The 25,305-nt window shown below is 40.1% G+C and overlaps 3 protein-coding genes across 6 annotated transcripts in view; all 3 read left to right on the top strand.

Moving 5' to 3' along the window:
- The window catches only part of itga7 (integrin, alpha 7), a 43,310-nt gene extending 39,750 nt beyond the window's left edge, over window positions 1-3,560 (top strand). For 2 of the 4 annotated variants that reach the window (XR_014906200.1, XR_014906199.1), the window contains exon 26: window positions 1,493-1,551. Coding sequence is in view for 2 of the 4 variants with exons in the window: in XM_085353589.1 (XP_085209715.1) it covers window positions 1,493-1,648 (156 nt within the window). In the remaining 2 variants the exon portion in view is untranslated. Of the gene's footprint in view, window positions 1-1,492 lie in introns of all 4 variants that reach the window. The other 2 variants (XM_085353589.1, XM_085353588.1) reach the window with 1 other exon arrangement.
- A 2,211-nt stretch (window positions 3,561-5,771) lies between these two features.
- On the top strand, window positions 5,772-7,387 carry npffl (neuropeptide FF-amide peptide precursor like). Its single transcript, XM_085354730.1, has 3 exons — window positions 5,772-5,921; window positions 6,582-6,697; window positions 7,267-7,387. Exons 1-3 carry the CDS (start codon window positions 5,772-5,774, stop codon window positions 7,385-7,387), a joined length of 387 nt encoding a protein of 128 aa, XP_085210856.1.
- A 5,322-nt stretch (window positions 7,388-12,709) lies between these two features.
- The window catches only part of LOC146632816 (protein phosphatase 1 regulatory subunit 1A-like), a 29,605-nt gene continuing 17,009 nt past the window's right edge, over window positions 12,710-25,305 (top strand). The window contains exon 1 of the mRNA XM_085354729.1: window positions 12,710-12,790. Within this exon, the coding sequence (XP_085210855.1) occupies window positions 12,710-12,790 (81 nt within the window). The remainder of the gene's footprint in view (window positions 12,791-25,305) is intronic.

Here is a 25,305-nt window from a genome sequence, read left to right as displayed (position 1 = left end):
GCAGAAATTGAGACTCATCAGTTTTTCCAATCTTCTGTTGCCCAGTTTTGATGAGCCCGTGTGAAATGCAGTCTCAGTTTCCTGTTCCTAGCTGACAGCAGCAGCCAATGTGGCCTTTTGCTGCTTGAGTTCAACTACTTCAAGGTTCAGTGCATTGTGCATTCAGAGATGCTATCCTGAATACCTTGCATGCAACAAGGGGTTATTTGAATTTTGCCTTGCATCAGCTCAAAAGATGCTGGAAATTCTCCTCTGCCAACAAGGCAGGACACTGGATACTGTCTCTGTAAACCCTGGAGATGGTTGTGTAGAAAAATCCCAGCAAATCATCAGTTCATGAAAGACATAGATGTCAGCAGGTCATCTTGGCCATTTCTGTCAGCCTAAATATACGGAGATCTTGCCATGTGAGCGACTAATAAGACTTTTCAACTGACAAGCATCTGTACAGGTGTACCCAGTAAAGTGGCCAGTTAGCATATATGAACTGTGTTGCCTACATTCATGATTTGATCCCAAACTTTAAAAAAGCTATTTTCATTGTATTTAATTCCCCTAAAATGTATGAAATCATCATACCTTATTATAGAAACACATATCTGCTATCTCTACATAGGTGGCTAGTTGCACATATAGCCTAATGCTAGGTATTAGCCTAAATGTCTCCTATTTTAACAACAACCTTTAATATTAATGTCTCCCATGAGCAGCTACTTTGCTAGTCTCAGTTGTTGGTTCACTGAAACTGTTTTCGGTGTTTTGTTCTGTAAAATAATTTAAAACCTTTGTTTTCTAGTCACCTAATCTGTGCCTGTTGAACACCATCCAGCCATCTCTCCTTCAAGGCTTTAACATGCCTGCTGTGCTGTGTTTTGTGCCTCTTACTTTTCACTTATCTGCACTTGTTCATTCTGGCATCATTCTCAGAAGACTGTTCATTTCTACGCGGTCCCCTCTTCCTAAAAATCTATTAACGATTTGACATGCATTCAATAACTGATCAACTTTTCCAGGTGCCAGACTGAACTTGTCGTTAGGATCAGTGGATGTCTTTGTTCCTTTTAATGAGTGTAAATCTGCTTAGCGGTACTTCAGTGTGTTGGTGTGTTAATCGCAGACACTTCAGGCTGGTGCAAGGTTATAAATGTTGAGCATGAGAGTGTGCTTTTTGGTTGGTGTGCTGTTTTAAATTTATTTTTTATTAAAAAGTCACTTTATTTGCAGCTGGTAATCAGGTAATCACTTTGCCTTCCTATCTGTGAGACGCACTATAAAGCTTTACCTAAACGCAATGAATAAGAGTGGATACTTTTCTTAGAAGGCATGCTATTGAGTAACACAGCACCTCCTCAAACACAGTTTAACAACTGTAGTTACCACAGTCCCTTAAAAGTGGCACTGGTTAATTCTTTTTCCTTCCCTTCTGCCTCCTCCATCCATCTTTCCCTTCTTCTGTGTGCACTCCGACCCACTTTCCTCCCTGGGTCAATAGTGTGGCTTCTTCCGACGGGCGCACTACAAGGACAAACTGCCTCAGTACCACGCGGTCAAGATTCCTCGCGAGGACCGGCCTCAGTTTCAGACTGAGAAGTCAGGAGGTGTCCAAAAAAAGGAATGGGCCACACACTGGAGCGACGGGACCTCGTAACCTGCTTTGATGCCCTGACTTTAAAAAAAAGAAAAAAAAAAGTGCAACACTCATTGTCTTTGCTGTTGAATTAACTGACTAAAAAAGTGCACAGAGACTGGGATCACGAAACGTTGTGCACACCTCACTTCATCATTGCTTACATACTGATGCGTTTTCTCAATACTGTAGCCTACTGAAGGCCTTACATAGCTTATTTAGTCTAAATCAATATCATAGTATTGTACTGAAGGCCTACGACAACATTAAAACCAGTCGAGCTGCTGAGTACGTTCCCCAGCCCTCACTGCTGCTTCACTGTCTGACATCAGAAAGAAGGACTGAAAATCAAAGACATGCATAAGCACCACATGCAGATCCTAACAGACACACACAGATATACTGGACATTATAGTAAAGAAGCCAGTGCCCATGACAAAGACTACTTTTTGCCTTAAATACTGTAAGACTGAAGATTCATATGGGCAATGAAAAGAAAATGCATTTTTCTATATATAAAGGACTTTTTTTAGTACTGGTTAAAGCACTGGGTGGGTGGATGTTCGTGTTTCGATGAATGTGTTGTCTTCTGGGCTCGACGATTACTCTGGGTTGGCTCAAGAAGCCATTTAAAAAGTTCACTGATAGCTTTTGTAGGGCTTTGTTCAATTGCCTGAGTAACTTGAATAAGAACAAGAAACCACAATACAACCTATAACATGCCGTAGCCACGACCAGAGCACTGTTGTCACATGTGTCAGATAAAAAAAAAAGCAATATTTAAGGTATCGTGTGCTCTTCATCTGTTTAGGAAAATTTCTGGTAGTTTTTTTATGGATGTCTTATGATGACATAACAGTGTAAAAAAATCGAATAAGTATGAAAACTTACTGTAGCCTCAATTTAAAACCTAAACTGCTACGAATGAGTGAATTAGTTACAATGTGACGTCTGAGTGATGCCGCCATATTTTTCTCATGAGTTGTAATGTAAAGATGTTTCACCAGGTAACATCTTTTTTTTTTGTTGGACTGCATTAACCTGCTTGTCACACTGTTCTTGTTAATGTACGCCACTCGTACCAGTATGACACTCCTTTCACTTCATTACTGACACTTCTAATTGCGTACAAGTGCCTTATTGTAAAGGTGGCAGATGGTGTGCCACTGGTTACAAACGCAAGGCTACTGCAAATTAGATCATACTCCCCTGAAACATCTGTTGGACACCGGTGGACAAGTAAACATCCCTCCTGCACTGAAGCAACATGAAGACAGGGAAAAACCTTTGTTGTTATTTTTTACATGAACAAAGCAGCGCGAACATAATGTGTATCAGAACCAGACAAACTCTCTTTGGATCTAATCTGGGTTGATGAAGTGGATGTAAAGCATGAAGGGTCAGCTTGATTTTTTTAGGTATTGCTGGACAATCTTATACTAGCTGCATGTCCTTTTTCTGATGTTCCCAAATTTTCTGTTGGTCATTGTTCGGTGTTTTATTTATTGATTTCGTTGGATTGGCTGCACTGTTTAAAGGTTGTAAATAAAAAAAATAAAATAAATTGAGGTAAACCTGACAGACCGCTTAATTTGATCATTATGCAGAGATCACCCAGTGATGTACAGACAAAAACCAAGGATGTGTAAAAGCTGCAATTCACTTATATAACACCAGGTGGCGGTAACACTCTGAGAAATAAAACATTATTTCTGTAGTTATTTTAAATAGGAGGGAAAAACGAAAACACAACGCATGTAAATTTTGTAAAAGCTATAATATAACTACTTGTCTGGAATAGATTTTGTTTTTCATGGAAATGTTGCCCATAATGTTCTTGAGTATTTGTGCTTGTTAACATAAAGATGAACAGGACAGTAAGTAAGGGGTGCAGATGAGATGGGTTTGTCTTTAATGTTTGATTGTAACTCTTCTCGAAGAAGAAATAAAGCATCTTGTTTTGTTTATGTGACATAAATATTCATGGTCTGTGGTCGGCTTGCGCACTGGCTGATAAATTTAAAAAAGTCAAAAACGGAACATTAAATCTTACGATCATTTTCAAGTTTATTTTTAACTCGGACCCATTAGTGATATGAGTCTTTTAAATAGTTTTTTTTTAGGTATTACATTTATAGAAAATAAATTATGTAAAACATGATATCCATACTTTAGAGTATTTCACCAGCATCTAACCTGACTCTGCATTATGACGGATTGGTGTAAGAAATAAAATTAGTAAATTGTATTACCAATAAAAATAGCCAGTTTTATTGTGCAAGTACAACACAATCAATTTAGAGAAATGTATTAATTCTGTGAGCTAAATTAAATACAGAGCTTGAAGCAGGACCGTAGCTTAGCTTAATAGCATTAAGAGTGAAAACAGAGTTTTAAAAAAAATGTAACTATACTTTAAAAAAAAAACTACCTTTCTTATTAACATGCTATGTTGTGATTATTAGAGCAACAAAAACCCAGAGTAATAAGCTCTGAACAAGCTTAAAGAAGCCTAATTACTAGCTTGAAGAAGAAGCTTGATTACTTGTATTTATGCTAAGCTAAACAGCATGCCCTGCACCTCTGCAGCTTTTAGATACACTGAAATTAAATTAAAAAAAAAAAAAAAATCGACACACTGCTGGGGAACAGATCTCAGACCTATACTGCCCTTCTCATGTTTTACACTGAACACCCTCCAAAATTTCCAAAACACTGATGGAAAACCAGTGAAAGGCATAAAAGACATGAACTCATGTATGACCACAGTTTTATTTTTCTCTGGCCATGTGAAAGCTGGGATAGACGTAAGAAATGGATGGATGATCGGATGGTTGAGCAATGGGATCACAGAAAACTAAACAAGGGTTTATTTTTGTCCTCTTATTAGAAACAGTATAAACTCACTTTTGTGAGTCAGAGTGAGTAACTTTGATTTTCATGTAATCCAAAAGCTTCTGATCTCATTAATGAAAACTAAAACTCTCAGAATCCATTAGATGTCATCCTGGTTGCCATGGTAGTTAAAAAGAGGCTGTATGTGCGTGCGTGCTTAAGCGGATTGTCACCCATTAGGCACTTTGATGAGCCAAATCTGGTGATGTGGAAGTGACTAATTATTACACACACACACACACACACTGAGGCAACATTAAACTGAACAAGTACCCCTAATAAAGCAAGTGTCACTCTCACTAATAAAAAAAAGCTGGTGTTACTTGGAAAGATAATGGAAGGAAGCGAGCTGACGTTTAACAGATGAATTGTTTCATTTTTAGGCATCGTTTGCTTCTTCCTAAAACCCCTTGATCTGCTTGTTAAAGAAAACTCTGTGTAAGCAAAGGGTTTGATGAGCCAGAGTCTTATTATTGACCCAAGATTTACTTTACATTCATGTCAATAAAGCTTTGGAGAAAGCAAATAATCTACAGTGCATGAAAAGGAGATCCATTATATGGTCATCACAGGTCCACAGCTCTAGCTGTGAGCACAGAATCTCCACCCACCTGCTGTTCAAACCTTCTGTTTGTCAGGGGCAGCCAATCAGAAGAAAGTAGGATTAAAGTTCGGGTAGTTACAAAGAAAGCTTGTTTCATACAGAAGATGATTTAAGAGGCAACATCAAGGCCCAGAGCGCATGCATTTTATTTATTTATATTTTTTGGTAATTGTTGCAGTTCTTCTGAATACAGTGTGTGCTTTGAATTTCTTCCTGTATAACTGAAGTCACATGACTAATCTGTTATATATTGTATATGCTCTGTGCATTACCTTGGGATGGGTGGGTCCGGGTCCATTTGCACAGATTTATTTGTTTAATAACTGGTTTGTGCTGCACGACCCTGGGGGCCACATAATAACACACTCTGGTGCTAAGTCATCACTAATGCCTGATCCGAGCTAAATGGACCTAGTTAAGGCTCTTCCTCCATCCTGTCCCCTGTTCCCCGTTGTACAGTAGCATCTTTCATCAGCTCTCCTGAGACATCCTGCCAGTGACCACGAGGTGTATATAAGACCCGCTGAGGATGTGACCAGCACTGAAGTTCGTTCTTAGCAAGTCTGCTTAGACAGCCATCTTCTTCTCTTTCCTCTTCTATATTTGTCATCAGTGTTTGTCTGACCTCCTCTCAAGTCTGAGAACATGGACACAGCTGCAGCGGTGACTCTTCTGGCACTGATTATGGCGATGGCTGGCGTCAGTCACGCTCTTCATATCCAAGCCGGCCTGGACAAAAATGACATCTTGCCTGGCAGCTCAGAGGAGAGCATGCCTGACCGCCTGTTGGGACTGGTGAGACAATCAAACCACTGAAAAACTTGTTAATTTTCATTTCACGTACATGTTGACAGTCTATTTTATGATCATTTGAAGCTTTAAAACTGAAATCCTATCGCTGAAGCACATGTGGTGATTTTTATGCATACTTTGTGCCTGATTTAAATATGGACTGCCTGCTCTGGTACATGCCAACATTTTCTGAGAGGATTGTATGTAAATGCGACTTGAGCCTTTTATCAAATGAGACAGGATAAATCACACAGCCCATTTAGATTTCAGATGGTGTTCCTCTTCATGCAACAGTGTGAAATACACTGTTATATATTCTGGTGTGAGCAGATAGTCGGGGGCAGGATAGCGAATCAGATAAAGGACAAGAAGATCACGAGTACTAGATTTTCTCTTTGTGACATGCAGGGACGGACAGATCTGGGTTTTACTTTGCATAAAATGAAGCGAATGGATATTTTGGTGTGCACCATGTACATCTCTCAGCCTTGGTGCCTTAATATCTACATCTCAAGGCTTTTTGCCACAGTAGGACAGACTGTTTGGAGTCATCAGCCTTTTAAGTTTGTGATGTTCTTCATGTTCTATTTTAAAAAAAAAGAAGAAAGTTTGACACGACGGTGTGTGCTTGTGTAGCCTTAAATGTGTCCTGGTGTGTTCCAGGAGAGTGAAAACAGAGATAGCGACACTGATGATCGCTTGCTGACTTCATTGCTGAGAGCCCTGCTGCACGGAGCTCAGAGAGAAGCCAGGGAGTCTGTCCTCCATCAGCCACAGAGGTCAGTGGCATCACATCGCCTGTATTAATCTACATTTCAAGTTTTCCTATCAGATGTGTTTACAGAAAAACACTAATATAGGAAGTTCACTGATGTAGTTTGGGCTTGTCACCAAATCATTTTTTACCCATTCTTTCTTCAAAAATACACCATGTGGGTAGTTTGTAACTATTTAAAGGGATTATGATATACAGTAGGTCGCACCGTGTACTGGAAGACAGGAAGAGGAAAATCCATTTAGCCATTTGCAACTACTTTCCATATCTGAATTTTAAAAGATCAAAATGACCCATTATGTACTTGAAATGTCCGTTTGTAAAAATCATTCACAGTCAAAACGATTCTTATGGCAAAGCTGGGTTCATTAAACTGGTCTCATCTTCAAGCGACCTTCCTCTGTAACAGTCCTTCAAGCTCAAATGTAACTGAGGCCCAGCTAAGATCACAACATCAACATCAATATTTTGTATTTTCTGGTCTGCGTTTACAGATGTTTATTTATCTAAAATCATAGTTTGGAGTTGAATTAATTGAAATAATTCCCACTCTTGGTGCTTTTCCCGTCACAGGTTTGGCCGCAGCTCCAGAGGGCAGGTTGTGCTGGAGGATCAGATGCATTCCCGTGACTGGGAGGCTGCCCCCGGTCAGATCTGGAGTATGGCCGTGCCTCAGAGATTTGGCAAGAAGTAATGTTGCAGTCATGCGGTGTTGCCCTGGTGGAAGGTCAAGCAGCCGAGAGTTATAAAGATACTAGATTTGTTCCACTCTAAGCTCCAGCCCACTAGGCTTGACTTTACACCTGGTGTCCAGTGAAAGATGACACTAGCTTAATCTTTCATGATTATGATTGTTGTTATTTTCTTTGAATTTCCAACACTGGGAAGCACGGTGACTGGTGATTGTTTGGATCGGCATGTTAAGGACTGAAAATGTTTGTTGTAAATTGTTAGTTGCTATGTTTTTGTTGTTCTTCCGTTCAAATAAAAGAACTTTAATCTTGTAATGCTAATTTCATCTGTATTTGTGTTCAGTGTTATCAGTGTTCAAATATCACAGTAATCCGTTAAAGAAAGGTGGGAACAAACAGATGTTGAAATTTTATAAATCCAGCTGTTGAGTTCATTTAAATATGGCCACTTAATCTGTTGCTAATCATGTTTTAGTTTGTGAAATGTGTGTAAAAATGGCAAATCCAAGTTTTCTCAAGCCAAGGTGAGATCTTAAAGTGTCCTGTTTGTCCAAATAAACTCTCAAATCCCCCAAAATCTTCCACTTAAATATATAATATGATAAATACAATAAATGGTGTTTATAAATAGATAATGGTGAATTCTGCATTTTAGAAGCTATAACCAGCCAACATTTATTATTTTTATCGAAACTGTTTTATCAGCTCATAAACTAATAAATGAGGGGTTTTTTTAGCCTAAAAAGCTTAAAATCATTTAGCTTAAGTTCTTATTTCAGCACTTAGCGTTGGTTTTTTTTGTTTGTTTTTTCTAATATCAGCCTTCCTTGTTTTTAAATTCGATCAAAGGACAAATGGTATATTTTTTGTTTGTTTGCAGGACGGTGTTATATCTGCTGGATCTGCAGCCAGTACTCACATCAGCTCGGCCATAAACAAGAGCATAACTGAAATGTGTCTGTGCTGGTTCACTTAAACATCAGGGGAATGTAAATGCAGTGGAGACCACACACAGAGAGATGAATGAAATACGATCGTAATGTAAGTATTTTTCATTTCTCTACAAACAGCACCGTGCGGGGGGTTAATGTAGTGGGATAAGGATGGAAATCCTGTGTTCATTGTGCCGTGATGGTCAGCACTTCTCTGTGTCTGTGGCTTATTTACAGGCCACCTGGGGAAGCAGCATGCAACTAATTAAAACACAGCAACATGCAATTACTCTACACATTACTGGTGTCCACAGCTAATTACTGGGAAGGAAAGCATGTCAATCCCACTTAAAATGAGTCTTTTATAACCTCGAGCTCTCGTTCTGCTGCAACACCCCAGAAGACAAAATAAAGTAATGTTGTTGGGTTTTTTTAAGACTAATGACCAATGATTCAGTCATTTTATTATTATTTTGGTTATTTTTAATCAAATGTAACTTTAAATTCTTGTTTATGGTTTAATCTGTGTTTGTTGTCGTAACATCACAGGTTTGAGCAGATTGCTCCCGGCCTCTGGACTCTGATCTTTACAGTTCTAATTAGAAATGAAACAAACAAACAAACATACAAGAACCATACAAATGAAAACCTTGTTACAAAACAAAAAGGGTAAGATTGACCGCAGAGCGTAACAAGACATTGTGGCACAGAACAAAGGGAACCTGTGCTGCACACAGAGAGCCCTGATTGGATGATTACTTACAGGTGATGATGACTGGAAGTAAAGCTGACTGGAATCTGAGTGCATTCGAAATAAAATGTGAAAATAAATGCAAATCTATGACAGTATTTACCTGTTAATATGAGTACTTTATCAAACATAAACAGAGACTCTATATGAAATATGAGCAGCACTGCGTTAAGAGCTGCTGTTTCAAAGCATCTTTAAGCAAGTTGGTCATCATCATCTTGTTTTTACTCGTGACGAGAAAGAACCACATCTAACTTTAGAGATATGCGTGGCTTTGACTTACATCTGTCTTACATACCAGCTTTGACAATGAGACATAAATGTGAGATAACAAGAAACATATTGAGACAAAAGAAAACAACAGAGGCAGAGCAGGTGCTGTTGTCCACACAGCTGTAGCCTCTCATCAGCTTAACTGACTTAAAGAAAGTCGGCTCATCTGAATTTCATGAGTCTGCAGGGGGTTCAGGCAAAACATCTGTGTGTGCAGTAATTATACCAGAAAGCTGCAAAGAGAGCGAGATCGAAAACCCAGACTGACTGACAGATACACTGGGTATAAAGACTGCTTTAGACAGCTCCTGTGTGCAGCACTGTTTTACACACACACACACACACACACACACGCACACACACACACACACACACACACACACACATTCTTGTTTTCATGTCTTAGTGACGACAACTAATTGACATAATTGTCCGCCTTTTGGTCCCCACAAAGATGTCTAAACAGGTATACACACACACACACAGAGAAACCTTTCTTTTTTGTTTGATGACCTTTATCCGACCTCCACACTTCCACTTTCCCTCATGGTCATCATCTTGGATGGCAGCCATCTTGAACAGCAAAGAGGGAGGTCTCAGCCATTAGTGGTCATGGCCGTGACACAGCACAATTTGTCACACACACAACAGGCTTTAATGGCTACAGTGTGATCAAATGATCTTGTTTGGAGAGAACACAGGTAACTTTAAGGTTAAACGGGAATCTGTCCCCTGCTGCACGCAGTGGAAACTTTTGAACTGCACCTTTAAAATTTCACTATATATACAAAATAAATAATGTTGGAAACACTAAAAATAGGCAACAGTTTTTTTCCCATGCCCCTGCCCTGTCTTAAAGAACTATACTATTAGTGTTCCCTGTCACCTCTTTACTTGTTTTACCCACTAACTGTCAACTTAAGTCAAATTAAGCATATTTAAACTTGCATATGTATTAAAGTACACAAAGCTTTAACTATTGAAAAAAACAAAGAAGATTTCTGTTACATGCAGCAAAAAAGTATAAAGTGACAGCATGCATTTAAAAAAATATAGGAGGTCTACACTTTATTTAAAGAAGTTGAGACTTAAATTGGTTTCAGAGGTTCAAGTAGTATCTGAATTGTTTTTCTGTCTTACTTTGGATTCAATTAGAAGCACTCAATAATTTAGATTCTCAACCACAGCAGCAAATCTCAAACAGAATGACAGAAAAAGAAAAGATTCAAAGTGTTGCAGTGATCCAAAGTCCAGACTTTCAATGCTGTTTCAGGACCTTAAGAGAATAAATGTTAATAAATGTGGTATATTATAGTTTAGTGCCAACAGTTTGTCACCAAACAGGACTTGCCCAGTTTCTGTTAGACTATGTGATTGGCTAATACCTTTTCCCTTTGAAAGTTCAATAAAAGAGTCAGAGAGATAAAACTCTGCTGATGTGAAGGAGCAGCAGAGACGAAGCTTTTGTCCTTCGTTCACTGCTCACATCAGAGGCTGCTCTGGAAAACGTGCAGCCAGCTGTTGTCTCTCACAAACACACTCACATAGAGCACGCGGCCCCTTATTAACAGTTTTCTGCTTTGATGACAGAGACATTTTTCAGTAAAAGCTCTAATTACATTGGCAGCTTTTTATTATTTCTCTCACTCCTTTACTACCAGCTACAAGACAAAAAATATGCAATCCCACCACAGCAAGAAACAGTCTAAGATCAGAAGAAGAAAACACAGAATTCTGTGTTTTTGTTCATTTTTACATGATTTTTTTTTTAAAAGATGTGATTATTTACCAAAATATTCTCTATGTTTAGACTTTTTTGAGTGACTATTATCCAATCTAAAGCATTTAAAATGAGGAATTATAGCAAATGTTATTGTAAAAGATGCAAATGGTGCAGCCCATGTGGCTGCTTCATTCCTGCTGAGCTCCTTTGTTGTCTGCTGTTTCTGGATGAACTGTTCACGCTAAAATGGAAAAAAAGATATTGCATGGTCTTTTGAAACAGTGAGAGTGCTTTCTTCCACTAGACTGTACATCAGAAATATTAATAATTTTCATATTTAGTGTGGAGTTAAAGTTTAGCTTGCTCTTCACGCCTGCTTGAAATTTATCCTAAAACAGAGCAGAGTTCGAAGGCGTCACGCTTGATATTTATTTCACTCCCAAAAAGCACTGCACATTTGACACACCGTAAGCTCCTTGGCTGGTGTCAGGTATCGGGGCCCAGTGGACATGTGGTGTGGGGACACTGGGGCTAAGAGACAATCAATAAAGCTTGTGCTGGCCAGGCGTCAGACAGGACAAGCCTGGCCAGTGATGAACAAAGAAATCATCAAAAGCAGAACACACACACACACACACACACACACACCCACACACACACACACACACACACACACACACACACACACACACACACACACACACACACACACATCACAGCCTCAAACTGTTCCTACATCAGGACGTATCAAACAAAAGGCAGAAAACTGCAGAAGTCTGAGAAAACCCTTTTTGTGTAAAACATTACGGCAAATGAAGAACTGCTTAGTGTGCATAACAGTATGTTTTTATTTTTATAAGCTCAGATTATTCTCTCACATGGTCAATATTGGCTCAGAATTGCATTACGCTGCATGATTCCCAGGTAACTGTACCATCTGTGTAGGGACTATGCACAGAGCTGTTCAGTAATGAACACTGTGCATGTGTTAAATAAACCAACAAACAAATTTGTATATGTGTAGATGTCAGCTTGACCTCATTCTGAATGAGACCACTCGTATCTAAAATACAGCGTAGGCTGTTTTTAAGCATGTGTAGGCAAGTGATTTTTAAAATACTCTTGAAGAAGAGGCTGGATAAATCCTACCCATTTCTACCCTTTGAGAGAGCATGCCTTTGTCATCCTCGCTCTCTCGTCTGTGCAGGGGCTGCTGCAGAGCAGCCCTGAGCTCAGACAGCCAATAAAGACGGAAAGAAACGTGAAAAGAGGGTGGGACTTGACGTGAAAGCGAATGAGAGTGAAGGAGAGGTGTTCCTTGCGGAGAATGCCCTTGCTTGAGCATTGAGAGCCTGGAGAGACAGAGAGGGAAGATAGAATAGAGACACTAGCAGGTGTTGAAGATAGGGAAAATCATTAGAGACCGGGTGGCACAAAACAACAAGGCAATTAGGGGAAAGTGTGTTTAAAGGCAAAAGTAAAGAACAGAAAAGAGTCAGACAGAAACTCAAACAATCTGATTCTTTTTTAATAAGCTGGAGCTCACTTATTTTTCAGCTCTTTATCCTCCTTGTTTCGTACGGATTCTCCTTTCTCGATCATCCCCTTCTTCCTCCCGTTTGCCTCTCTGACAGACAGTGCCACCATGGAAACTGGAAGCCCTAGGAAGATACAGTTCACCGTCCCTCTACTGGACACCCACTTGGACCCAGAGGCAGCTGAACAGGTAAGGTGGAGGGAAAGGAGGCAGGAAGAAAGGTGGAAGGAGCAGGTGTGGGTAATATGGGACTTTTAAGGGATTCCTCTTTGCATCAGTGAGACACGATTAGAGTACTACTCCCACTTTTTTTAAAAAACAATCAAGATGACTAGTGAAGATGCAAGAAAAAATTGCTTTATACTTGGAACGATTTGCAAAATCTCTGAACACATATTTAAAGCATATGTAATCTAGCTGTCAAAGCAAGCAGGTGTAGTCAGAGCTGAGCAGCTGAGCACGCTACATCCCAAATGCTGTAGTTTACACTGATGAGTAACTGCTGCTTTAAGTAGACCACATTTTCTTCTGTGCATCTAATTAGCCTGACGTATGTTTTGACTACAGCTCTAATGTGAAGATGATGAATTCATAACTGATTTTTCCATCTGCACTCACAGTGAGCGGCTTTACCGAGATGCATAGTATCTCAGCGGTGGTTAAGGGGGGGTGCCGCAGTATATTGATGTCTCTAGGAGGTCAGTGTTTTGTTTTTTTCATTAGTGACTGACTGCTTGTATCCTACAGCAATGAAATGCTGACAGGGTGAATGAATTTTACTCATTCATCATTAATGGACTTTTTCTTCTAAGGTAATTTAACTGCACAACTCAACTTGATTTGTGGCAAACACCACTTTATGACATAAAAAAAAGAGAACTCCTGTTAGTGTCTGAAGGAGCTTAGTGAGTGCAATCCATCCTTCTGTTGGGAATATAGTGAAAAGAGGTGTCCCATTTTCTCATTTTTATAAATATAACATGAACAGGACAGGTCGTAATGAATGAAGCTCAAGTAAAGCTGGCAAGGATTTAGGAGTCTGGCTACACTCTGTCTCACTCGCTGTTTTTCCCTCGCTGATACTATGAAACCCAAAGGGAAGGTAGATGTTATGGGTGTGTGTGTGTGTGTGTGTGTGTGTGTGTGTGTGTGTGTGTGTGTGTGTGTGTGTGAGTGAGTGAGTGTGAGAGAGAGAGGGAGAGTTTGCTCTTGTGTAGAGATTTCAGTTTGAGAGTTAAGACATAGAGCTACTGTAGCAGGTGGAGAATGTATGACTACAAGCCTCAGATATGAGAAACTAAATATGAGATGGCTGCATCTGCTGGTGTGTACATGCATTTCAGTCAGCGTAACATCAGTTTGACATAGACACACGGAGTCGTATACAGCAAAATAAGACAGTTGGCACAAAATCTGGAGCCGTTTCCAGTCTGGTTTGGTGTCTACTTCTGCATGAAAACAATTTGTGCTTCTTATATAAAGGAGAACTAATTAAATGCAATGTTTAAGAATAAGAGCACTCTCTGACATAAAGGCAAATTACAGGATAGACCTGGAGCCACAGCCCCTGCAGTGATGATGTAGGCAAACCCAAAAGATCCTAGCTCCTCCCAGGATCCCTCGATAACAAAATCAATTGTTGCTGGATGATTGCAGAAAAATTGCCATTTTTGTTCAGGAAGGTAATCTTTACTTATTAAAGCCACTGTTATGATCTTTGACATGCAATTGAAACCATCATAAATAAAAGATCAAGCTACACTGGTCACATGATCTCAGTGTCACTTCTACAAAGTGTTTGATGACTTGATGTTGAGCTTTTGGAGTAAACGCCTCCTTAACAACACGTAAAAGGTCACAAATTTAGAAGTGGTGTTTTTACTTATGTACTGTCAGTGGGTAAAGTTGAACAAGGTAAAGCTATATCAAGCTTTTATTAGTTAGAGAGTTTTTTTTTCTGGGACTTTACTCACCAAACAACTGCTTTAATTTGGGGCTTTAACAACTGTTCTCTCTAATAAACTGTATTATCCTTGTCAGAGTTGGTCTCTTCTGTGATGAAAATACCCAATTTAAAGGGCACCAGTAGTGGCTGAATGATTTCATATGTATACATATTAAACATGTGCTAAATCTAAAGCTATAGCTTATTACCTGTGGGAGATTTTGGATATACTGGGCAGTGCTGTCCACATATCCTCATGTTCTTGTTCTTATGTTTAAGAATAACACTATACAACAGGCAGGTGACAAATTACAGGATACCTGGAATAACCTGGATAAACCAGGGTCAAGCAGGACAAACCTGACTTTTTGGCTAACCAAAAGTTAGCACCACCCATGATGTCTTGATAAAAAGTCAGTGGTACTTTTTGTTCAGGAGGTTAATGTTCAATGTCTTTAACACCGCTATCATCAGAACATAAATTCAGGGAATATCTTTTGGATAAACATTGTTCATTCCTCCACTAAATGCACACATAATGGGGATGTATTGTTATGCTATTTTACTCCAGTTTAAATCATAGTTTGGGTTGCACCAGCTACTCATAAATCAATACGAAGTCCTCTGTAATTCTTAATAAACACTTGGCTCATCTCATAGTACCAGTTCTGCGTTCGCTCCCAGCCAGCGAGCCGGGCTCTTACCCTTTAAAATTTGAGAAAAGATTGCGATCATTTCAGCCTGAAGACTTTTCATGATTCATTTTCCTGATAAAACCATGAGACGTGAGCACCAGTTATCCTGAGGGAAACTTGGGAGGGAGCCAGTTACTAAATGGTAGCTTGATTAGTCTTTCACTCACCCAGGCTGGACGACGGATTTACAAATAAGAAACACTGCCAAATACACTCTACAAAAATATAAACGCAACACCTTTGTTACTGCTCCCATTCCCCATGGGATGGACGTAGAGACCTAAAATTCATTCCAGATACACAATATAATATCCCTCCCAAACAGTGGTCACAAATCAGTCCAAATGTGTGGTAGTGGGCACATCTGCCATATTGAGATAATCCATCCCACCTCACAGGTGTGCCACATCAGGATGCTGATCTGACATCATGAGTAGTGCACAGGTGTACCTCAGACTGCCCACAACAAAAGGCCACCCTGGAATGTGCAGTTTTGTCTCACAGCAAAATGCCACAGATGCCACAAGCAATGAGGGAGCGTGCAATTGGCATGCTGACAGCAGGAATGTCAACCAGATCTGTCGCCCGTGCATTGAATGTTCATTTCTCAACCATAAGCCGTCTCCACAGGCGTTTCAGAGAATATGGCAGCACATCCAACCGGCCTCACAACCGCAGACCTCGTGTAACCACACCAGCCCAGGACCTCCACATCCAGCAGGTTCACCTCCAAGATCGTCTGAGACCAGCCACCCAGACAGCTGCTGGAACAATTGGTTTGCACAACCAAACAATTTCTGCACAAACTGTCAGAAACCGTCTCAGGGACGCTCAACTGCATGCCCGTCGTCCTCATCGGGGTCTTGACCTGACTCCAGCTCGTCGCCGTAACAGACTTGTGTGGGCAAATGCTCACATTCGATGGCGTCTGGCACGTTGGAGAGGTGTGCGCTTCACGGATGAATCATGGTTCACATTGTTCAGGGCAGATGGCAGCTGAGAATGTCCCAGTTCTTGCATGGCCAGCATACTCACCGGACATGTCACCCATTGAGCATGTTCGGGATGTGCTTGACCGGCGTATACGACAGCGTGTACCAGTTCCCACGAATATCCAACAACCTCGCACAGCCATTGAAGTGGAGTGGACCAACATTCCACAGGCCACAATTGACAATCTGATAGACTCCATGCGACGATGTGTTGCACTGCATGAGGCAAATGGTGGTCACACCAGATACTGACCGGTTCTGGGTCCCCAGACCCCCAATAGCGCAAAAAACTGCACATTCCAGGGTGGCCTTTTGTTGTGGGCAGTCTGAGGTACACCTGTGCACTACTCATGATGTCAGATCAGCATCCTGATGTGGCACACCTGTGAGGTGGGATGGATTATCTCAATATAGCAGATGTGCCCACTACCACACATTTGGACTGATTTGTGACCACTGTTTGGGAGGGATGGTTATATTGTGTATCTGGAATGAATTTTAGGTCTCTACGTCCATCCAATGGGGAATGGGAACAGTAACAAAGGTGTTGCGTTTATATTTTTGTTGAGTGTAGTTTCAAACAGTTATTTTGCTAAATCATGTAGCACCTTCACAATATGTGAAATGTTCTTAGTAACTGACTTCAGCAGTATAATGCGGTGGAATATAATCATTCAGAACCATAAAATGGAAATACCTTCAGACAGCATGAGTAAAAGTTCAAGAGGGGGTCCATTATATTGTTGTAATAAAGAACACGAGGCATCACAGGTGCTGGAATTGTTTTTATTGATTTTAAATGTAATAAAAAATGGCCACCTTTCACAGGTAAGGTGAAAACATGTTGGGTTGCACTGCTATGGAAATTACATATTACATGACAGGTATTACACTGGTATTTGTATTCACACAGATCACTCTTTGTGCTGCGCTGTCATGGCATAAATGATTAACAATACAGAAGAAGTTTGCAATCATTTAACAGTGACTGAGTCTTAAAAAACAGATTAGGGTTGCAACAGGACTTCAAGTGTCAGGGTTCTTGTAATCTATATAAAATATAGAGATAATTGGAGATTACAGAGTTTTATAACATATGTGAATACATTTCATTAGTAAACAAACAAACAAACAATCTTTGTCTCAAACTGAGTCTGTTGGGATCTGGTCACGCTTCACGCTCTCAAAATTTCTGCAGTGCATGTTCTTTTTCTCAACATCCGGCTTTGCAAGGGTATCTGTAGGATGCAGACGTAATTTCATGTGTCTGTCTTGTTTGTGTCTGAGTGTTGGGGGAGTTGGTGTTGTCTGTATTTATTCAGTTACACGTCTGATTCCAGGCTGCGGCCGTTCAATTTAAGACTTAAACGGCTCGCAGCCGTGTGTTTACCTGCTTTCTTTCACGAGCAGATAGATCTCCTTCTAGGTTTATATGGGTAAAACTTGCTTTACTGTTTCTGCAAAGACTCAAGAGAGTCCTTAGCTCACAGCCTCAATAAGCATGACCAAAAGCGTGCCTGATTGCCACTGGGACTTTACATTTTCAATTTATTCTAAGACCTCTGCAAGTGGCCTCTTCAGCCTGTGTGGCAAGCTGGCTCCCAAGTGTGTGGTTTTATACAGTGTATATATTTATTTATGTGTTTGTCTTTGTGTGGGTGTATATGAGACAGACGAACAAATCAGACAGTCAGATATAAAGAGAAAGAAAATAAACAAAGGGAACCTCCAGATATAATAAAAAAAAGAAAGAAAATGTGTGTTGTGTTTGCACGAGCTCGTACGAATGTCACACCAGGAGGTTTCACCCACGGTTCAGTAATCCCAGCAACCTGACACCTCCCAGCATGGTGAATCAGCCTCCGTGGAGAACTGTGCACCAGACAGAGGAACCTCTCTGACCCTTAATCACCAAAACACACACACAAAAAACCCAAACGCTCGCTCACTCCTCTTATCCATAATTCAGCACAATCATCTCATATTATAGCCGTACATCTGACACTGGACCTGACAGAGGCCAAGACCAGATGGTGTCACATGAACAAAAGCCGTTGGACTCGGGAAGGGTAACTATCCCACTCCCCTGACATTTACACACCTAATGCTTCTGTGACATAATAGGCAGCTGGGGGCTTGCACAGCAGCAACTACAACCACAACAAGAAGATGGAGGGGGCTGGGATTTGAGATTGGTGTTTTTTGTGTGTTGCAAGGTTTCCACCATAAAAAGTTGTTAAGCACGGCAGCTGCGACCTGCCTGAGGGGAGAGGACAGGGGTTTGAATTTAATGTGCAGCGCTATCCGCTAGCTAAATCTGTGGCCCCGAAGGAGCAGCAGAGCTGAATCAGTACAGCTTTGTGTGATCTAATACTTTTGTGGCATTCTGCTTTTTAATTTTCTCTCTATGTTGCTTCAGTGAGTGTGAATGAAGGTAGTACTTTGATTTTCTTGCAGTAAATCAAAGTAGCATTTTACTTTCTTCTAATATTAGCTAACACAGCTAATGTTAAAATGATTTTTGTGCGTTTGCATGTAAGCAGTAACTCACAGTTTCCTTATTTTGTGGAGTGTACCTGCCCTGAGCCAAGTGTAGAAACAGACCTCATAATGTCGTCTCAGTCGTGCAGTGCAGGCGTACCAAAAGGAGAAAATAATCTGCATATTGTAGTTAGTTGCTTTTAGTGTTCTTTCAATGTTTTTATATTATTTAACATATCATTTATATAGATGGATGGATTTATATAGATTGTACATATTCTATTATTTATTGTAACAATAATACTCATAGCTGATTGGCTGTTTATAGTAGTAGTTCAACAGTTATCGCTGACAGATGTAGAAAATTGTTTCTGCTTTAATTTCATCACATTGAATCCAGGATATGGTAATTGGGTGATAGCATCTGTTCTCTCCTGGCGGTTTTATGGAAGTCATGCGGGAGTTTTATGTCGAGCACATAATTGGCATACTCAGACTGGGCAGTTTTCTGACAGATCCACTATGGAGCTCTCCTGTACACGAGCACCTGGACACTTGAGTCATAGCTGTGAGCACAGGGCTACTTTGTGAACACCTCATTATCCTAAAGGCATAACTGTCACGGTTCTGGGTCATGTTGACCTAGCTTTCTGTTTCTCATGTTTTGGTGTTTTTCTAGATTATGATTAATGATTTGATTAATCAGTGATACTGTTTTGATTATGATTATTATTTAGTAGGTTTTGGTCAGTGTCAAGTCTGTCTCTCTCTGTCTAGTCCGTGTTTTAGTAAAGTGTGTTTTGTTTCCTGTTTTACTTTGAAGGTTCTTGTTCCTGTCTGATGTCAGTGTTCCAGCTTTAGGTCTTATTCCTTCCAGCTGTGTTCCTCTTCTGTCTCTAATTCCTTGATGACTCCCTCAGTGTATTTAAGCCCAGTGTGTCTTTGTGTCAGTGTCGTGTCGTTAACATCTTCTACTTTCATGTTAACTATGTGTTCTGTCTGCTTGCCTGCCTAGCTAGTTTGGTTTTTGTACTCCCAGTTTAGTGAGGCTCCTGTTCTGTTGCTATCAGCAATAAAGCTGAGTCTTTTGAGTTAATGTCTGCCTCCGAGTCCTGCATTTTGGGTCCTGTCTCTCCTTCTGCCTGCACACAGCCATGACAATAACCGGAAACCTGACAACGCTACAGTCCTGACTCACAGAAAAGCCTTGATCCATCATCAGTCCAACTCATTATTTTACCTCTTCCCCTGCTGCACTGATCGAGTCACACCAGACGGATTTCTGCTGTTGGATTACCGTTGAGGGAAATTACCTTCAGATATGTAGGTTTGCTGATTGTGGATGAGCAAAGAACATTATCTGTCTCACTTTGTTTTAGTATTTATGCTAAGAAAAGCAAGCCCAGTGTTTCCAGCTAAATTTTGAGTGATGAACTTTGTGGCTTTCCCCAGGAGGAAACATAAAATATCTAAAAAATTCACATATTCCTTGAGTGCTATTATTTGTGAGGAATTAATTGGAGTATTTATAAGCTGATTAACAGAGTTATTTCAGTTGTGTAAGGATCAAATCTTATTCATTGTCCTGCAGAGAGCTCATATTAAACTCCATCTTTCATTTACATGAGCAGCACTCGCTTGAAGAAGCTTCGCTCATAAATGAAAGGAATATATTCCCTGTTTAGATGATGAATTGTGACATATTGAAATAATTTTATTATGGACAATTAAGTGCTGAGACAATGTCCGTCCTCGCATTCCCCATGCAGGTGGTCTTTGTTCTTTACTGAGAACATAGCTATTAAACACCTTTCCTTTATTACCTCAGGGAGGCGATTTCCAGGAACAACCTTCAAGTACAGCAGATTATCAATGGTCATTATTTAATGAAGATGAATGCCATACTTGCCACTGATGTGCATTTATTTTTAAATTGTGCAAATTTTGATTTGAGATCTTTAAACTTCTTCTTTGAGTATTTTTGTCTAAACAATGTAGACAAAGTGCCACAGATACGTCCCGATTTACACTTTCCTTTACAGAGCACAGGAGCTGAAATCATGTTTCTAGCCTTTTCTAAACCAAACTAAGCTTTATTTGTTGTATGCTATCTGACAATTTGGCCTGAATAAGCTGGCAATGCCATGTAGTCGGCTAGCTTACCAGTGTACTGGTAACTGACTGTCTGGGTGTTAATAAATTACATTTTTAAAAAGCCTTTCGGGGGATTCATCTATCCAGAAGGTGCCATGTTGCATCCGATTATCACATTGTTAAGACAGGGGTGTCACTCTCAGCTCAACATTTGTCGGTGTGCAGAGATATTTCAACCAAAAACAAATTTAAATGTAACCGAATGTAATATTTTTAGTGCCCTTACAAGGTCATTTTTAGTGCATGAACGTTATCAGCAAATAAGAAACACAGATCTAGAGGACGTTAATTCTATCACTCACTCACCTGAAACTTATTATTATACACAAACCTGCAAGTTATGCAACCAGCATCACTTCAACTTTGAAACATGCACTTGGTAGGTCGTAAGCCGAGGTGATATTCTTACTTTGTCTAATGCTGCTGCAGGTGATTTGTCAAGGCATCAATGCCAAGAGACACCATGTGTGTAACGGAGAGACGGTGATGGCATCTGACAAAGTGTACTGAAACATGGCCTGCATGACAACACTTAGTGGGGATTAGTAGGGAGCCTGCAGGCTCTCTATAAAAATGGCTCCTTAACTTGCAGCTTTCAAGTTAGTAGCAAAGATTAGCGCGCTCATAACTGAGTGCTTGTTCTCCATCTTGTTTTAGATTGTCTCAGATGCTTTTAGAGTTCAAGTGTGAGAACAGAAGTGTCTCGCTGTTTGAGGAGACTCCATGTAAAACTGTCCAAAGAAGTGTTTTGTTCCATTATTAGTTTGATCACATACGATAACTTTCATCCTGTAATTTAAAAGGGACAACATGGACCATAGTCTTAAAATAAGTATTGTACTCATTCAGAGCTGAGTTTTATTTATTTTTAAAGACATTTTCCAGTCATTGTTTGAACGATAGCTGTTGCTGTTCCAGCATTACAAAAATTAGTCTCACTGTTTTTCATGTAAAATGAAGTCAAGAGGAAAAGAAAAATTCTAATGGTGGATGTAATTTGTCATTTTTAATCTTATTTTTGTACATCCAAACAACTCGCGGGCATCGTTGTAAGAAGACTTTGACCCTACCGCCTTGTGGCCTGACCTACATTTACCAGTCAGAGGTGTTTTGTTGGCCGCTCCCCACACATCAGAAATACCAGGCATGCACAGCCTTTCCTGCCCACCCGTCACTTTCACAGGCTGTTTTTGTTCGTTGTTGTGAAGAGCGCAAAAGTCCATTTTAAATGGATTGTGGGCTGAAAGGCAGGCATGGCGGTTTGAGGGGGGTGAGCAGTCCAGTAAGCTGGGTTATTTATGCGAGTGAAGGATCAGTGAGTTTGCTCTGCTGCCGGGTGAGAAGAAGGATAATGTCTTTGGGAATAATCACTTCTACACAGCCATGCCTGTTTGTGCTTTAATGTGTGCTGGCGTGGTGGATTTTCTGAAATGGTAACAAAACACACACACACACGCACAGGGCTTAAATATTAGTGCAAGATGTATAGTATACACAAGAGTGTTTTTCTATTGCGGCTTTCTCGATTCTGAGCCCTGCTTCTCATGAGGTTAAGTAAGCTGCAAACATACCAGATAAATCAATTAAGATAATATGTATTCTTCAGGGGGAGAAATCACTTAAATTACTTTGAGAATGTAAAATTTATTGTCATTTAAAGGGACATTACACAAAATTAGCTGCAGTTTTGAGTGCTATTCCTAAGAAACCTTCCACATCGGATCAGCAGCCCATATGCCAACGAAATAGGAAAAACTTGCTTCATATAGTGAATCTTATAAGGCTTATATGATTTACTCATGAAAGTGGCCACTTTCTCATTACTTTCATATGTTGTTTTAGGAAGTATCCAAAACATACAAGTTTCATTTATATAATTTTCAAGCGATCTTTTATCTGTTTTCACTCTTATATGCTTTTCATACAAGTTTCAAACAAGACAGATACAAACTTTATAAGATTTATATATATCTTTTCCATATGGGAGGCCTCAGTCACACAGAGTTAGAGACCAGCCACCCAACACCACCTGGCAACCTCTGATCACTAAGGACAAATGTGAATTCTCCAACCGATTGGTGAGGGGTTTCTGGAAGCTGCTTGTGGTCACCAGGTGACCAAAACCTCCTTTTGATTGCTTTGATCGCTAGTTTGCATGGAAGATGCTGACTAGTCTGCTGGCACTCATCAGCTAACCACCAGGCGGTACTGAAATATACAATACAATGCAACTTTATTTATATAGCACATTTAAAAACCAACGATATACCAGAGTGCTTTATTTCCATTCATTCTGTGTAAGGCCACATCGGTGCACATTTTGCTTTCTCAGTGAGATTTCAACAGAAATCGAAGAAAAGCGCCAACCTGCAGTCAGACAAGAGGGCAGTGATGCCTGCTCAGTGCTTCATTCGGTCTTGGCTATTTGGCAGTTAATTTTGTATATGCTTGTATGTGATTTTGTACTGAACAGGTATTGTACTGCATAGTGGCAGAGAGCCCAATGGGAAAGTGGTGAGCATTGTTGACTCACAGCAAAACAGTTCTGGTTTTGAGCCTGTTTGTCAGCTCAGGTCGTTCTGTGCAGAACAGCTAAAGTAAAGGTGTGGATCAGTGGTTGTTCTTCTCTCTGTATTAGTGATGTGATGGACTGCTGACCTGTCCAGACTGCACTTGGCTTTTCACCTGATATCAGCTCGGATGAGCATCAGTGACAACAGATGGATGAACTGACTCTCACAAAATTAGCAATTTGGCTGCTTGGATTTATTAGTGTTTATATACAACTAAAATCTTATCCAATTGACACAATTTTCACACAATCACTTGCAGAGGAGCCAGCTTGTGTTTTGACACAGCGATTACTGTGAAAGCAAACTACCATGAGCATTTATACAACACAAGACAGATGAAAAAAAATCACAAGCCTAAAGAGAAGGCTGCAGTCACAGGGAGCTCTCACTGACATGTGTCTCAGGATATGAGGTCAGCAATTTTCTCCAAAGTGAAGTGTTCAAAGCAGTAAAATATCTGCCTGTATGTTAACAGAAAGACACTCGGCGTCTCCTCTCATTCAGGGATTTCTTGTGCTCCATGGTAGTGATTTCAAAGGCAATGAAGCCTCTTCAAATCTGAATACCCAATTAGACTTTGCCTCAGCGATACAACTGACTCTGCTCATTTTTCATTACTGCACATTATTTCCATTGTTACGTAGTTACATCTGTATTCCGTCTTTACGGAGTGAAGCTAATCAATTTAGGTCTATACCCGTGCACAGCTCCAATTGCTGATTTATTATATGTGAGTCACCTCAGGGGAAATATTACTTTTGCAATAATAACGTCTGCAGAGACCAGATAGAGCAACAATCCAGAAGAAATAAGTCTAAAACAGCTTTGTGCACTTTTCAGCCTCACCAAAGACTTGAACTCAAACCCGTGCCACTGATTTAATCACTGATTCTCATCTGACATATTTGTTGTCATATTTGTTTTTCTCTGATACAGCTTAAGATATTGTTAAAACTCTCAATTTTTGATCAAATTTGGATCTTCTGAAGTCATTCGTTACTAGCCCATTTAATTGTAACAAGAATACCACGTGATGCTACACTGTGTAGCCTGAGGTCGACTGCTCTGTTTTCAGTGCACAAGCAGCATTTAGGAAAGATGCACGGAGGACAGAAGCAGACATGACATGCAGCATTAGTCAGCAACCCCGTTTGCTATGTCTGTGCTTTTGTGTGCACCTGTGTTTGTGAATAATTGACTGTCTGTTTAAATTCCTGCTCTGTTTAAATTACTATATCACAGCCTTTTTGTGAACAAAACATAATTGAAATGTCATCATTTGATTTTGAAGCCAAAGGGAAATTAGCAAGCTATGAAAGGTGCTGTACTCATTTCATTCACCAATTGCACGTCTTTGCTGTCATGTTGGGTCTAAAACGATCCATCAGCAGCAAAAAAATGCAGTTTAGGTTGTGGGTAGAGTAAAGCCACCAGTCCAGCGGGTCTGTGTTATGAGCTCAGAAATATAGAAATCTTTGAGAAGAAACATTTTCCCATTGAAACGCAAACGTTATACTCCGTGTCAGACATATTGAGTCATTTTACAAAGCACAACATATCTGAATATGGTCATCGGCCAACAAAGGTCTTGATGTTTGTAACATTTTTTGATGTGGTTCATGCATTCAACAGCCAGTTTGTTAGGTACACATTTGCAACTGCTCATTAATTCAAATATCTAATAACATGTCAGCAACTAAGTTTTAGGCATGTAGACACTGTTGAGGTGACCTACTGAAGTTCAAAACGTGCATCAGAATGGGGCAGAAATGTGATTTTACATGTGGCATGGTTCTTGATACCAGACAGGCTGATGCAAGTTCTTCAGAAACTGCTGATCTGTTGGGATTTTCCTGCACAACCA

The sequence above is a fragment of the Diplotaxodon limnothrissa genome, linkage group LG5 (genome assembly GCF_057381915.1).
Source record: "Diplotaxodon limnothrissa isolate DT_005_m linkage group LG5, D_limnothrissa_male_GT1.1, whole genome shotgun sequence".
NCBI classification, from domain to species: domain Eukaryota; kingdom Metazoa; phylum Chordata; class Actinopteri; order Cichliformes; family Cichlidae; genus Diplotaxodon; species Diplotaxodon limnothrissa.
The sequence above is the reverse complement of the archived record's forward strand: the minus strand, read 5'-3'. Positions and strand labels throughout refer to the sequence as shown.

What these genes read in the sequence shown, in the direction of transcription:
- npffl (XM_085354730.1), top strand. Translation starts at nt 5,772, where the DNA reads ATGGACACAGCTGCAGCGGTGACTCTTCTGGCACTGATTATGGCGATG. An exon ending in CTGACCGCCTGTTGGGACTG is followed by an intron (nt 5,922 to 6,581) that starts GTGAGACAATCA and finishes GGTGTGTTCCAG; the next exon opens with GAGAGTGAAAACAGAGATAG. An exon ending in GTCCTCCATCAGCCACAGAG is followed by an intron (nt 6,698 to 7,266) that starts GTCAGTGGCATC and finishes TTCCCGTCACAG; the next exon opens with GTTTGGCCGCAGCTCCAGAG.